Here is a 16,946-nt window from a genome sequence, read left to right as displayed (position 1 = left end):
TGTGTGTGTGTGTGTGTGTGTGTGTGTAGTGCTGTTAGACACAGTTCTGATCTATGAAAAGGTAAAAACAGGTAAAACAGAGGAGTAGTTATGCGAACAGTGTGCTCCTTCACACACCCCCAACTCCACAGTGCTCAGCTCAGAGCTGCAGACCACCGGCCAGAGTTTATAAAAACACATTCACCTCCCTGGAGACAACATGGCTGCCATGCTTCAGCAGCTTTACAGGCAGAGCCTTTAGCAGCACCATTGCTGCTACAGTGCCACACAGGCTACTCAGTCCGGCTAGGGGCTGGGACAGAGACAACACAATCAACTTTAAGAGCATGTCTGTGTATGCCTTCCCAAAACCACACACACAATAGTACAAATAAATAAAACAATAAAAAATATATATAATTATATATAATATATATATATATATATATATATATATATATATATATATATATGTGTATATACACTGCTCAAAAAAATAAAGGGAACACTCAAATAACACAATATAACTCCAAGTAAATCAAACTTCTGTGAAATTAAACTGTCCACTTAGGAAGCAACACTGATTGACAATCAATTTCACCTGCTGTTGTGCAAATGGAATAGACAACAGGTGGAAATTATTGGCAATTAGCAAGACACACTCAATAAAGGAGGGGTTCTGCAGGTGGGGACCACAGACCACTTCTCAGAACCTATGCTGTCTGGCTGATGTTTTGGTCAGTTTTGAATGTTGGTGGTGCTTTCACACTCGTGGTAGCATGAGACGGACTCTACAACCCACACAAGTGGCTCAGGTAGTGCAGCTCATCCAGGATGGCACATCAATGCGAGCTGTGGCAAGAAGGTTTGCTGTGTCTGTCAGCGTAGTGTCCAGAGGCTGGAGGCGCTACCAGGGGACAGGCCAGTACACCAGGAGACGTGGAGGAGGCCGTAGGAGGGCAACAACCCAGCAGCAGGACCGCTACCTCCGCCTTTGTGCAAGAAGGAACAGGAGGAGCACTGCCAGAGCCCTGCAAAATGACCTCCAGCAGGCCACAAATGTGCATGTGTCTGCACAAACGGTTAGAAACCGACTCCATGAGGATGGTATGAGGGCCCGACGTCCACAGATGGGGGTTGTGCTCACAGCCCAACACCGTGCAGGACGCTTGGCATTTGCCAGAGAACACCAGGATTGGCAAATTCGCCACTGGCGCCTTGTGCTCTTCACAGATGAAAGCAGGTTCACACTGAGCACATGACAGACGTGACAGAGTCTGGAGACGCCGTGGAGAGCGGTCTGCTGCCTGCAACATCCTTCAGCATGACCGGTTTGGCAGTGGGTCAGTAATGGTGTGGGGTGGCATTTCTTTGGAGGGCCGCACAGCCCTCCATGTGCTCACCAGAGGTAGCCTGACTGCCATTAGGTACCAAGATGAGATCCTCAGACCCCTTGTGAGACCATATGCTGGTGCGGTTGGCCCTGGGTTCCTCCTAATGCAGGACAATGCTAGACCTCATGTGGCTGGAGTGTGTCAGCAGTTCCTGCAAGATGAAGGCATTGAAGCTATGGACTGGCCCGCCCGTTCCCCAGACCTGAATCCGATTGAGCACATCTGGGACATCATGTCTCGCTCCATCCACCAACGTCACGTTGCACCACAGACTGTCCAGGAGTTGGCGGATGCTTTAGTCCAGGTCTGGGAGGAGATCCCTCAGGAGACCATCCGCCACCTCATCAGGAGCATGCCCAGGCGTTGTAGGGAGGTCATACAGGCACGTGTAGGCCACACACAATACTGAGCCTCATTTTGACTTGTTTTAAGGACATTACATTAAAGTTGGATCAGCCTGTAGTGTGTTTTTTCACTTTAATTTTGTGTGTGGCTCCAAATCCAGGCCTCCATTGGTTAATAAATTTGATTTCCATTGATGATTTTTGTGTGATTTTGTTGTCAGCACATTCAACTTTGTACAGAACAAAGTATTCAATGAGAATATTTCATTCATTCAGACCTAGGATGTGTTATTTGAGTGTTCCCTTTATTTTTTTGAGCAGTGTATATATATATATACACATATATATACGTGTATATATATATACATATGTATATATATGTATATATATATACATATATATATATATATATGTATATATATACACATATATATATTATATTTCGCATCCATTTTCACAGTCAGCTTTATGAGGTAATCAAGAGTTAATTAATGTGTTTGAGAGCATCAGTTGTGAAGTTGTGAAGAGGTAGAGTTTGTATACAGTGAATAGCTCTATTGGAATAATGTTCTAATCCATATTATGATAGAAACAACTCAACTAAGTAAAAAAAAAAAAAAAAAAAAAGTCAATTTGAAATATTTTAAGAACTATCCTCAAGTGCAAAGACCATCAAATTTATGATAAAATTGGCTCTCACCAGCAAAGGAAGAGCAAGAGTTAAAAGATATGTTCCTCAGTTACCAGCCTCAGAGACCGCAAACTAACAGCCCCACTGATAAGAGCTTTTAGTTTACTATATGATTCCTTATGTGTTCCTTCATAGTCTTGTCTATTGTTTTTTTTTTTTTTTTCTTCCAAACCAATGTATCACTTTGTGAAAAGTGTTTCCAAAGCATGATCCAAAGCACACAAACAAGTCCACCTCTTGATGGCTTAAAAAACATAATAAAGGTTTTGGAGTGGCCTAGTCAAAGTCTGATTAAGATGCTGAGGCATGATCTTAAACAGAAGGTTCATGCCTGAAAACCCTCCAATGTAGCTGAAATAAAACTATTCTGTAAAGAAGAATGGAACAAAATTCCTCCACAGAGATGTGAAAGACTCACTGCCAGTTATCGGTAAAGCTTGATTGCAGGTTTTGCTTCCAAGGGTGACACAACCAAGCTATTAGTTTAAGGGTTCAATTACGTTTGATTACGTTCTGATTAATTGCCAAGCCCTAGTTTAAGGCCTACTAAAGATTAAGACACTTTAAAGAACACACTCTAGTGTGTTCTAGTTTAGAGACTATTCTGAACACAACCACACTGTTTATCAGCCAATACTCTCCAAACACTGCCAGCCTGCTACTCCTGCAACAGACACAAAATACGATCTGTTCAGAGCGAGAGAGTGTGTGTGTGTGTGTGTGTGTGTAAGTGTCAATCACTCCACAGTCTGTCTATAGGACCAACCCTCCAGAGTTTCTATGACTAAAAAAGGTAGAAAAAATGAAATAAAAGCATGACATCATTCCCACTGCCGTTTCCTGCCTGGCTGCCCAGAGGCACACCGCTCTGCCAGCGAGTTTGTGTGTGTGTGTGTGTGTGTGTGTGTGAGAGAGAGAGTAAAAAGATAATATGGACTGTAACTTATATGAGATATAACCTGTTACCAGTGATATTTACTGAATTTAATGTGGATCAAATAAACTAAGATGGCTAATCAGAGTCGTTGTAGCTGAAAAAGTGGTGAGGCAGGGTTAGCTGGAAGGCTGGAAACCGACATAAATTACTTTGGTTCCAAACCAAGGGTGGTGTGTGCATGCATGGGTGTGTTTTATGTAATCCTAAATTGAACAGTGTGAGCCTGCTGCACTTAATTTTTGCTGTGTAATCATGGGTGGTGCAATTTCTTAAATACATGCAATACTGAAATATTTTAATATGTGCAATGCCTTTGCTATAGTTGCTCTTATTACTGGATTTCACAACACTGACTGATATTAGTTTTATTTAGACTACAATAGAAAGCTGGTTTTATTCAATCAATCTATATATACATACCAAACATTTAGGGACAACTGTATACCTACTAAATCATGCAGTTGTATAATCAGTCTAGGATGTGGCAGCACTGCAACGTCACACAGGTGCAGGTCTACATTTTCAGAAAATCACATCAGTGATCAAAAATCTTCAAACTGATTCTTAGCATGGTGTGATTGTACTGATTTGAGTATTTTAAGCACATCTGATCTCCTGGCATTTTCATCAACAGTCTATAAAGTTTACTAAGAATGGTGTGAGAAAGGAAAATATCCAGTAGGCAGTTTTTCTACAGATGAAAATGCCTAGATGATGAGAAAAGATCAACAGAAAATGGCTGGAGCAGACACAAATATTAAAGTAAAGCAGATAACCACTGTGTAGAATTGTGAACCACACATACAGCATTGCAGAGAATAAACTACAGCAACAGAAGACCACACTGAGTTTTTACTTCTGTCAGCCAAGAGAAGGCTGAGGCTGCAGTTGGCACAGGCTCACCAGCACTATACAACTGAAGAAAGACCAAATCTGGAATTGGATTTATGCTGAAGAACCGGTAGATTCAGAATTTGGTGCCAATAGAGTGAATCCATGGACCCAGTGGAGCTCATGTGAGGATTTGGGGAATGTTTTCTTGGAAACCTTTGGGACATTTCTATTAATTACTCATCACTTGGCTTAGATAATAGCTGCTAAAGGATAGATAAACATATATATTTGAGGTTAGTTGCAGATCATGTTCTAACAACTACCTCCAGCTTGATGATGCACAGTCAAATGTATCATGAAGATAAGGTTGTGTTTTGTGTTTTTCCTATTCAGTCACCGGATCTGATTTAAGTAGAACACCTCAGACATGTAAAAGAACAAAAGATCTGCTAAATTTGAATGAGGTAATAATGTCAACGTGGAGCAAAAAGCCTAGATGAATGTTTTTCAGCATCTTGTTGAATCTATGGTATAAAGAAATCATGCTGTTTGAGTGAGACTACGGGAACAACCCAGAATTAGAAGATACATTTTAAGGATTCTGTGCAGAAAATGTTTAGATCTGCAGGCTGCAGTGTGTATAGATGTGTGTCTGTGCTGAATGTGCTCAAGCTAATGTAATGTTGGAGGCAGGTGCGAGATTTCTGAGCTGTGTGACGAAGGACAAACCTAGTGAGGGACAGTTATAGCAACACACACACACACACACACACACACACACACACACACAAACACACACGCAAACACGCACACACAAACACACGCACGCACACGCACACACACGCGCGCACACACACGCGCACACAAACACACGCGCACACACAAACACACATGCACACACAAACACACGCACACAAACACACGCACACACAAACACGCGCGCACAAACACACGCGCAAACACACAAACACAAGCACACACACACACAAGCACACACACACACAAGCACACACACACACACACACAAACACACGCACACAAACACACGCACACAAACACACGCACACAAACACACGCACACACAAACACGCGCGCACAAACACACGCGCGCACACACACAAACACAAGCACACACACACACATGCACACACAAACACACACGCACACAAACACACAAACACACGCACACACAAACACGCGCGCACAAACACACGCGCGCACAAACACACGCGCGCACAAACACGCGCGCACACACACACAAACACACGCAAACACACGCACTGAGAAGTTTAACTCTGACTGGAAGTTGGAGCAAACAAGCGAAGAGCACACTCAGAAACACAGATCAACCATCACTGCGCTGCCATAGGAAACTAACAGCGCCTGTCTTTTTCCAGTGTGAATGCAGGGATAGGGGCTCATACTCTCTCTCTCTCTCTCTCTCTCATGCAATCTGTCTGCCTGTCTATCTTTCTTGCGCTCTCTCTCTCTCGCACCATCTGTCTGTCTCTCTCTTTCCCTCATGCCGTCTGTCTCTTTGTCTCCATCTCTCTCTGAGATGATAAAATACAGCACAAAATGATCTAGTCTAATGATCTAAAGTAACGCTGTTGTTTTTGGTCTTAATAAAGCAACACAATCAGGCCCAAAAAACAAAACATAATTATAATGAATTAAAACTGTTATTATGAGGTTAATAAAGGTGAGGCTGTACAGAATTAACAGCCTCTTTATCCTTTTCACCAACTGTACCGAAAACGTACCAAACCGTGGAGAATCTAATAGCAAGCGGATGCTACACAACTTTCACCACAATCACCGTTTGGCTATACTGATCAATTCACCACATTATTCATCTGTCAGTTTTTGCTATGTGGATGTGGCAGATTACTGGCTACACAAACAATCTCTCATGAGGTTAAAATCCACCACCATATTCAAGGGCGTAGCAGCAAATTCTGGGTCCCATACACTCAATGTCAATGGGCCCCTATCCATGCCAGTACACAAAAAAACCCCAAAAAAAAACTGGATTTTCATGGGCCCCTTTACCTACTCGGGCCCTGGGTGGTCAGGCCCACTTTTCCCTCACTACCACGCCCATGGCCATACTTCTCTGAATTGACGGTGCTCCTGCTCCCGAATTTGATATTAAAGCATCAATATGTATCAGTTTAACTGCACAGCTGCAATCCATAATAATCAATGATTAAAAGCAAGGCAGTTAATATGGTAAATAATTGTTCCTAAGATGTTGGTAGATGGATGTTTAGTTGTTGCTAGGCAGATGTTAAAGTAATGGGTTGTTGCAAAGGTGTTTGCAACTTTAAGCTCAGGCAGACTTGGTTTCTGCAACAGGACTTCTACAACTGAGTGACTTATAAAACAAAATGTTTTTGGAGTGGCCTAGTCAAAGTCTGATTAAAATTCTGTGGCATGATCTTAATTTATGCTGGAAAACTCACCAATGTGGCTGGATTAAAACAATGCTGCAAAAAAAAAGAGAGGATCAAAATTCTCTACAGAGAAAAATATCACTTCACATGACAAAAAAGCAAAATCAAAAGAAATCTGTAGGGGGGCAAATACTTTTTCATGCCACTATATAAACTCAATAACACACAAACACAGATCTGCTGCTATCAGCTGTGGATCACATCTAAAACAGGGTGTCTATCATTCAGCATACAGCTGAGAGGGCGGAGGCTATTCTCGTTTTGACCTCTGGGTGGAGCAGCAGGAGGCGGAGCTAGAAATAGCTCTGGATCAGACATTTAGCAAAATTTACAGTAATTAGCTCTCAACAACCCGCCCACAGCAGCTTATTATTCGAATCTCCACACCCACACAAACGGCACTGAGTCAGACACATGACAAGTGGAAAAGTACTGACACAGTCTGAGCAAATATGACAAAACAAATGATGGGGTCATTCAGACCATGCTCACAGAAAGGTTGCTAGGATCGGGTACAGGTGCTTCAGTGCTTCATTAACTGTTCAGTAAGTCATATATGTGTAGCACATTTTTAAATCATACACAGAACATAGCCAGTTGCACCAGCTGAAAAAAAGTTGGATCATAGGAATTTATAATTCTGCTTCCACCTAAGAGACTTAACCGTATGTCCATATTAGTACTAGTGATGCACCGGAATACATTTTTTTGGGCTGAAACCAAAACCGAAAAAAATAAACCATTTGGGCAAGTACTGAATGCCAAACAAGTATTGAAGTATTCAAGTATCGTTAATATTTAAATTCTGCCATCCTAAGAACCTTTTTTCTGGCTTTTCAAAGGAAAAACTAAACTAATAAAAATATTTAAACCCTTTTTTAACATCCCCAAAGACATGCCAACTAAGCAATAGTGTTTCCTCAGTGGTGAGGCTTTCAATTCTTTCAATTTGTTCTACCTTGTCAAACCATGCTAGAACACTAGATTTATTGGTCAAGCTGTCTAAATAAACTGGTAGATAGAATATTTTAATTATACATTAAAAACATTGCTTCAGAGAATGCTCACAGCAGACGTATAAATACATGGTATGTGTAAATCACTATATCAGATGTTCTTTTTTTGTTTTAAGCATAATTAATAACACTAAGCAAATTTTATTATGTAAAATTGAAATATCATTAAAAACACAAGAAACCATTCAAAATTTTGGGTCTGACCATGGTGCAGAGTCGTTAAGTAGATAATCATGACCCATTTATGTCAAAATATATTTGTAAACTATTGTGATCTACTGGCTTCTGCATTCGTCTTATTCTTCAAGGATCAATACCTTAAAAAATGCTTAATGTAGAAACTTTGTTGCATATGATTTTTCATTTATGTACACTCTGGAGGTCTGGAGGTCTGTGGATTGACTATGACTATGATATATTTAACTGAATTGCCGATCTGAACAACCAATGATTTATAAAGAAAAATCACGAAAATGATTAGGGGTGCACAAACCTTTTTCATACCACTGTAAAATGAAAGAAAAGTTACTTGGTTGGCTTGATTCAACCGATGAAATTTTAGTACCTTGTAAATTGAAAGTAGGTTCAGTAAGACCCAACTTATGTTTGGCTGGTGTTAAGACATGATGTTAATTATTCTAATGCATACTTGGTACAGGTATCTCTGGTTGAACTGGTGCATGGCCCCCTGTAGCTGGCTCTGCTGGCTCTGCCACTGCTCATAGTTCCTGACCGATTCGGGAGTGGGCCGCTGCCAGGTGGTCGTCCGGGTGTTGTGATCGACATAGTAGAACCGCCCACGCTGGTCCACACGCTTCTCCCACCTACACACACATAGGGATGAAGTGTTTAGATTAGTTTAATAAATAGCAGGGGGAAAGTGAGAAAGAATACCTGACTGTAGACACTCTCATTATTCATAATCTAAACCTCTCAAAGCTCCCTCGCAAGTTATTACACCAAATGATTATAAATACACAAGTTATTTGCGTATAAAATCTTAAGCAGCCAAGAGGCCCATGGTCACGGCAAGTAGGGGAATCTGTCTACCGACTAAAACTATTAGTCGTACACTCCACAAAACTGTCCAAGAAGAAAACCATTGTTGAAAGAAAGACATTTCGGCAATTTGCCTAAAACCATGTAGGGGACACAGAAAACATGTTGAAAAAGTTGCTGTGGCTAGATAAGATCTAATTTGAACTTTTTGGCCTAAATGCAAAGTGGAAAAAGTAACACTGCTCATCACCCAGAACACACCATGCTTACTGTGAAACATAGTGGTGGCAGCATTATGCTGTGGGGATGCTTTTCTTAGCAGGGACAGAGAAGTAGGTCAGATTTGATGGAGCTGAATACAGAGCAATCCTGAAAGAAAACCTATTGGAGTGTACAAAAGAGTTGAGACTGGGAAGAAGATTCACCTTTCAGCAAGACAATGACCCCAACCATAAACAGAGCTACAGTGAAATGGTTTAGATCAAAGAATATTAATTTATTAGAATGGCCCAGTCAAAGTCCTGACCTAAATCCCATTGAGCTTCTGTGACAGGAAAATTGTTGTTCACAGATGCTCTTCATCCAAGCTGGCTGAGCTTAAGCTGTTTTATAAAGAAGAATGAGCAAAAATCTCAGTCTAGATGCGCAAACCTGGTAGAGACATAATCAAAAGCCTTGCAGTGAAAGGCTCTACTAAGTATTGATATAAAAGGCCTGAATACTTATGTACGTCATACTTTTCAGATTTTTATTTGACAAAAATGTGGAAATCATTAATCATTTTCGTTTCACTTCACAATTATGTGCTATTATGTGTGTTGGTCCATCACTTGTATCCGTGTTGTAGTCATGTTGAACAAGGCCTGATCCAATTTAAGCTTTTTGTCTCTCTACAGTGAAGCAAATTTTTACAATAAACCCTCAGTGTGTTTCTCTCACATTTGGAAAAATGCTTTGAAACTGTGGATTTTGAAAGGTAAACAAGGGTCCCTTTTTATCTATATATTTGATCATCATTTTTATAAGATCCAAATGATACACACACACATACACACACAGAGATGGGCTTTTTTAGTCTGCCCCCATGTATGGAGCTTGTATATAAACACACGTAGTTGGGGTGGTTGGAGGCTGCAGCTATTCTCATACCTCTGACCTCAGCACAGCAGAATTTGGAAGAGAAAACAGTGGAGTTCTGTGAGGTTTCTCACACACACACAGGACATATCCCTTTCTTTGGCTCTCCCACAGAGCATGATGGATTGTGTGTATTTTTGCGTTTGTGTTTTCTCATGTACGTGTATGTGTGTGTGTGTATGTGTGCATGCCAGTTACAAAACTTTCATCTCATGTAGCTTAAACACACCACACACTCCACCACAAACCCCCATCGCTGCAACACCCCCTCCCCCGACAAGTGGACGTGGCCCTGGTGATGGTGTGTTCTCAAAGAGCTTCTGTTCTCCTCCGGCTCAAACTGCAGCGGAAAAAGTGAAGCTGGCCAACCTTTACACTTCCCCACCAAAAACACACCAATAAATGTCCAGTACTTTAAAGGAATACTTTAGAAAATAGGAGAATTCACCAAGTCCCCCTTGGAAGGTAATAAGGCACTAACTGCATGCATAAGATAACCATATGTCCTCTTTTAACGGATATGTCCTCTTCTTTAGTGATGTGAAAGCTGTGTACAGCCTTAAACATTTATTTTAAAGTTCCAACTTCTCACCATCATTACTGGCCTACATGCACTTGCATCCACATCAACAGAAGGGCCTGTAGTGGACAGTAAAAAGCCTACAACTGCCTAAATATAAATGTAATTGAGATAGTTTGAGTCTGTTATAAATGTATTTAATGTTGTTTTAGTTGCTTTTTTGCAGGCCCTGTATTATTACTTTCTAGGCATGTCTAGAAGAGGCATTTTTGCTTACTATCTGACTGAACTACACACTTTGTTGATATGCACATGGACTGGCTTTTGCCACTAAGCTGAAGACAAGAGGTAACGTTAGGTTACATTTATTCAGAAAGTTCCAGTCAAAATTCATTTTTTTGTCTTTTTATATATTTTTTTATGTTGTAAACATAATATTGAAGAGATTAACGCTATACAGGAACACATTGAATTATTTCGTAAACAAAAAGTGATAAACAAACCAGAATATGTTTTATACTTTAGATTCTTTTAGGTTCAAATAAGTATTTTAATCTCAGTGTCTTCATGAGGGAGAGTCACCTGGAAAAGTTTTCTCAGCTTCTTGAAGGAGTTCCTGGAGGTGCTGAACAATAGCTGCTGCTTTTCCTTGATACTGTAAAGCTCCACCTCATCCCAAATCACTCAAATCTCAGGTTTAGGTCAGGGGATTGCGGAGGGCAAACACATTTTTTTTTCACTGTTTACTACGTAATTCCATATGTGTCCCTTAACTTTCTATTTTTTAAATATTAATCTACAATGTAGAAAATAATTTAAATAAAGAAATAAAGAACAACACTAAATGAGAAGGTGTGTTAAATTTTTGACTGATACTGTATGTCGGTTTATGTTTTTGCTTGGAATATTATTGTAATGAAAAGTAGTGTGAAGACATAATATGACAATAATATGAATGCATTTGTCACCTCCGCTAATTATTGTGAATCATAAGAATATTCTTTAATTTATCATACTGCCCTCCCTCACTTAAAAGCTTAAGCTTCACCTCTTTGAATAAATGGTCTACTGCACTGTTTAAGGTGGAATGGAAAAGAATTAGAAAAGAATCGCAATTTGATGCTCTTTGATGCTCATTTCAGATTAAGGTCTGGTCCAGCATGGAGAGAAACAGTACAGTGCTCCTCCACGATGGTACAGGTGGTGCTAACACTCTGGCTGTGAGATAGAGAAAGAAGAAAAAGGGGAGAGCTGTAGCAGTGAACTTACTCTCTAATCAGGTTCTCCTAATATACACTGCACACCTGGGCAGCAACATAGCCATCAGCCACAATACCCGGCCCACACCAAGCTCAGGGCAGTGTAAGGTATAAATAACAATGTAATTAGTCAAGAGATAGATGGAGACAGAGAGACAGACAGGGGGGAGAGTGTGTAGGGGTATAAATATGTACCCTGGTGGAAGGGGCCGCTCCCAGGTTGTGGTTTTGGTGTTGTGGTCGACGTAATAAACTCGGCCATGAGACAAAACCCTCTGCTCCCATCTGCAGAACAGAAAATAAGGTTAAGATAGTAATTCTGATATAAATACAGATTGCAGCAGCACAAACAACATATATACTGCATATTTTAAAAATAAAAAATATCTAATCCCTGCTTTTAAGCGGTGGTGTAAACGTTGTTAGACTTACCATGTCTGATAAGCTAACCTGTATTCAGGTCAGAAAATATTGATTAGTCAAAGTATTGCACTGTTGTGTTATGCAATCATTTTGTGTTTAAACTAGTGGTGTAAATCGATTAACAAATTAAATCAGATTAATCATTAATCACACTTCTTCATTTTATAGCAGATATTTAAATGTTAATGTTAAAATAATGTCAGAAATGTAAAATACAATTATATATATTTATATAAGTGGTGTCAAATAAAAAATCTGGTATATACTTTTACGTTTGAGGAGACATAAAACCAACGTGGGGTGTTGAAATATAGAATGCATGACAAATTGAAAAGAGGAAATGTTTTTTTTTCTTTTTATATTTCTATTATATTATAGATTTTATAAATATATTTGATAGCTGGGTAGAACAGAATCACCATCCACAATTCTTTGGATTATAACCACTGTATTATAATAAATGTCATATTGCAAAATAAATGGCCGATACACAGCCCTACTGGCCTGACAGACAGACTCACCCTGCAGGTAAGGACTCCACCACAGGCTCTGTTGGTTGGTCATCAGCAATGGGTGGGGCTGTATCTGCTGGGGGCGGGGCTAAATTGTCTGGACCAGGTGCACCATTTCCTGCAGGCCTGAGAGATGGGGATGAGGGAGGAGGGGTGTGGCCCAGACTACCACGTCCATTCTCCAACACCTCTACTGGGAGTTCACCTTTACCTAAACACACACAATGAGTTTCAACTTAATACAAACATTCATATGTATTATATATGCCATAGGATACATAATACGTAATAATAATTATGCGCTCTGTACGTATAATTTCTCTGTTAACATTAATACATTTTAATAATTTATCTCATATCGTATTTTTTGCAATCCGTTGCACCTTATGTATAATCTTTACCAGTCAGGTTGTAAGGAGCACTAAAGCCACTCTACTGAAGTACAGGGGTGAAAGGTGTTCTTTGATAAAGCGCAGAGGGTAAAGCAGCTGCTAACCGCAGCTGGTAGCGCTGCAGCTAACCACGGCTAGAGCTGCTGCTAAGTGTGGACAGAGCAGCTGCTAACCACGGCTAGTAGCAATATTCCAGACCTTTTCCGAAGGAATTGTGCAAATTGTGCAAGTGCAAAAAGAACCATCCAGACGGTTATTAGAAACAAGCCCAAAGGCCAAGGTCTGGTATTGGATTTTATGATGGTAGCATTAATGCAAAAAAATACAAAAAAAGATCTTAGAGCTACATATGCTGCCTTCAAGATAACATTGTTTTCAGGGATATCCATGCATTTTTCCAAAATCACTTGCGGCACACAGTCAAAACTTGTTTTTTAATAAGTAATGTTAACATTACAAAGTGATGTTATCTGATATGCAGAAATAGATGTTTATTAGCAAATGAAAAAAAATCAACCAAAACATGTCTTAGGAGTGTCTGTACACATCTTCTAAATAGCAGTTTCACAAAAGAGAAGCAAAAATTTAAAATTTCAATATATATTTTGAAGCATTTCTATGGTCCAAGTGGAAAACAAATAAGACAATACAAGACAGCACTTCATAGCAAATATATGTAATACAAATGTACTGTGAACTATTTACATGTAAATTTAATGAATACATCAATAACAATATGTACTTGATACATATCCAAGTATTTATATGCATTATGTTTACAAACATAAAGGACATATTAGTAAGCGTACCTGTGTGGCGGGGTGTGTGTGAGGAGGTTTCTCCATTTAATTCTCGGTTAGAGATGAGAGCTGTTCCTCTGGAGCCACTGGGAGATTCTGCACGAGATCCAACCGCAGAGTGTCTCTGTGTTCTACACACACACACACACACACACACACACAGGTGTGTATATACACAAAAACACATGCAAAACAATAGATTAGTTAGATAATTAATTCTCAACTTCCTGTAATGCGGCATTTATCTTTCCCTCTATCCTGACGTCTGCCAGTTCCTGCTGCTGAAAAACATCCCCATAGCATGATGCCGCCACCACCATGCTTGACTGTAGGGATGGTATTGGCCTTGTGATGAGCAGTGCCTGGTTTCCTCCAAACATGACGCCTGGCATTCACACCAAGGAGTTCAAGCTTTGTCTCATCAGACCAGAGAATTTTGTTTCTCATGGTCTGAGAGTCCTTCAGGTGCCTTTTGTCAAATTCCAGACGGCTGCCTTGTGCCTTTTACTAAGGAGTGGCTTTCGCCTGGCCACTCTGCCATAAAGGCCTGATTGGTGGATTGCTGCAGAGATGGTTCTGCTCTCTCTCCACGGAGGAACGCTGGAGCTCTGACAGAGTGACCATCGGGTTCTTGGTCACCTCCCTGATCAAGGCCCTTTTCCCCCCAATAGCTCAATTTAGATGGCCGGCCAGCTCTAGGAAGAGTCCTGGTGATTCCAAACTTCTTCCATTTACAAATGATGGAGGCCACTGTGCTCATTGGGACTTTCAAAGCAGCAGAAAGTTTTCTGTATCCTTCCTCAGATTTGTGCCTTGAGACAATTTTTTTCCTCTGACTTCATGCTTGGTGTTTGCGCTCTAACATGCAGTCAACTGTGGGACCTTATATAGACAGGTGTACCTTTCCAAATCATTTCCAATCAACTGGATTTACCACAGGTGGACTCCATTTAAGCTGTAGAAACATCTGAAGGATTATCAGTGGAAACAGGATGCACCTGAGCTCAATTTTGAGCTTCATGGCGAAGGCTGTGAATACTTACGTAAACGTGATTTCTTAGTTTTTTTATTTTTAATACATTTTCAGAACTTATGTATGGTCATAATGGGGTATTTTGTGTAGAATTTTGAGGAAAGAGATTAATTTAATACAATTTGGAATAAGGCTGTAACGTAACAAAATGTGGAAAAAGTGAAGCGCTGTGAATACTTTCCGGATGCACTGTAAATGCTCTGCAACATTGTAAATAAGGGTCACCCTCAATGTTTACCCAAGTGAAAATAAAGGCTGATTGATTGATTGATTTATTGATTAGGCCTGCTGTAAATAAACACAACAGCTGGATTATGTGGTATATAAATTTCCAAAATACAGAAGAGCTTCAAAAACAGAAGGTTATTAGGCCACACTGATGGTTTTAGCCTTTCTGGAAGATGATGGGCTGCACACACTCACTTGGAAGGCTCAGTGTGTCATGGTAGAGTGAAAGGTCAGTGTAATGAGAAAACAGACAACACACGTTCTTCTCTAACAACCCCTCTCTAATGCTAAATGGCTAAAGTTGGTGAGAGAATTTATAACTCCCCAAGGTTATAAAAAAATCCCTCTAAACACACAATAAACATGTCATTCACCTTTCAGTGTACACTACAAAAACACACATTGAAAGTGTAATTAATTATTTAAAATGTTGTGCGTGTGTACAATAAAACTAAAACCTACGTTATGTAAAACTAAAGCGGTATAAAAAAATTTGCCACCCCTGATAATTTTTAGAAATTTTCTTTATAAATCATTGGTTAAATATATTATACAGCAGACAAACACGGTGATATTTAACTACTGAAATTAAGTGTATAGGATTTATAGAAAAAGTGAAATAATTCTTTAAACAAAATTAGGCAGGTGCATAAATTAGGTGTGAAAATTACATCAATATTTAGTAGATCCTCCTTTTGCAGCTTAAGCAAGCTTCCAATGAGAGTCTGGCCTCTTTCTGAAGGTATTTTGGATCATTCTACTTTATAAAACATCTCCAGTTCAGTCAGGTTTAATGGTTTCTGAACATGAACATCCCGCTTTAAATCACATCACAGATTTTCAGTAATATTCAGGTCTGGGGACTGAGATGATCATTCCAGAACATTGTACTCTTTTCTCTGCATGAATGCTTTAGTAGATTTTGAGCAGTGTTTAATGTTTAGGGTCGTTGTCTTGATGACGTATCCAGCCCCGGTGCAACTTCAACTTTCCAACTGATTCTTAAACATTGTTCTCAAGAATCTGCGGATATTGACTGAAATCCATGAGACTCTCAACAAGATTTCCAGTCCCTGCCCTGATCACAGGCCCACAGCCTGATGGAACCACCACCAAATTTTACTGTGGGAAGCAGGTGTTTGTCTTGGAATGCTGTGTTCATTTTCCACCATGCATACCGCCCTGCAAATAACTCAATTTTAGTTTCATTCCTTAGCACCTTATTCTAAAATGAAGCTGACATGTCCTAAAGTGCTTTAGCATACCTTAAGCGACTCTGTTTGGGGCGAAAAAAGTCTTCTTCTGCATTATTCTCCCATACAGCCTCTCCTTCTGCAAAGTGTGCTGAATAACTGAACAATGCACAGTGACTCCATCTGCAGTAAGATGATGATGTAGGTCTTTGGATCTGGTCTGCGAGTTGACTGCGACTTTTCTCATCATCCTTTACTTATCTGAGATTTTTCTTGACCTGCCACTTCAGATCTTAACTAGAACTGCGCGTGTGGTCTTCCATTTCTTCACTGTGTTCCTCACAGTGGAAACTGACAGCTAAAATCTCTGAGAAAGCGTTTTGTATCCTTCCACTAAACCATGATGTTGATCAATCTTTGTTTTCAGGTCATTTGAGAGATGTGTTTTGAGGCTTCAATGTTGCCACTCTTTAGAGAAGATGCAAAAAGGAGAAAATTGGAACACTAACCCTTTCTCATAATTGGATTCACGTATATAAGTCAAGGGTTAACAAGCTTACCAAACTAATTTTGTGTTCCAATAATTAGTGCTAGAATTTTTCAAATCAATAAAACGTCAAGAGCGCCCAAATTTATGCACCTGCCTTTATTATTGCTCACTTTCTGTAAATCCTATAAACTTCATCTCTCTTCTCAAATATCAATGTGTTCATCTGTTATATGATATATTTAATTGAAATTGCTGATCCAAAAAGAAAAACTTTGAGGCTCAAACTTTTTCGTACGACTGTATTTGTGG

The 16,946-nt window shown here is 39.8% G+C and overlaps 1 protein-coding gene across 1 annotated transcript in view; it reads right to left on the bottom strand.

The window, feature by feature from the left end:
* The window catches only part of wwp2 (WW domain containing E3 ubiquitin protein ligase 2), a 50,803-nt gene that overhangs the window by 19,905 nt on the left and 13,952 nt on the right, over nucleotides 1-16,946 (bottom strand). Inside the window, exons 7-10 of the mRNA XM_049483806.1 lie at nucleotides 13,703-13,824; nucleotides 12,511-12,712; nucleotides 11,762-11,851; nucleotides 8,301-8,475 (exon numbers count right to left, since the gene is read on the bottom strand). Of these exons, the coding sequence (XP_049339763.1) occupies nucleotides 8,301-8,475; nucleotides 11,762-11,851; nucleotides 12,511-12,712; nucleotides 13,703-13,824 (589 nt within the window). The remainder of the gene's footprint in view (nucleotides 1-8,300; nucleotides 8,476-11,761; nucleotides 11,852-12,510; nucleotides 12,713-13,702; nucleotides 13,825-16,946) is intronic.

Source organism: Astyanax mexicanus, chromosome 10 (assembly GCF_023375975.1).
Source record: "Astyanax mexicanus isolate ESR-SI-001 chromosome 10, AstMex3_surface, whole genome shotgun sequence".
NCBI lineage: Eukaryota > Metazoa > Chordata > Actinopteri > Characiformes > Acestrorhamphidae > Astyanax > Astyanax mexicanus.
The sequence above is the reverse complement of the archived record's forward strand: the minus strand, read 5'-3'. Positions and strand labels throughout refer to the sequence as shown.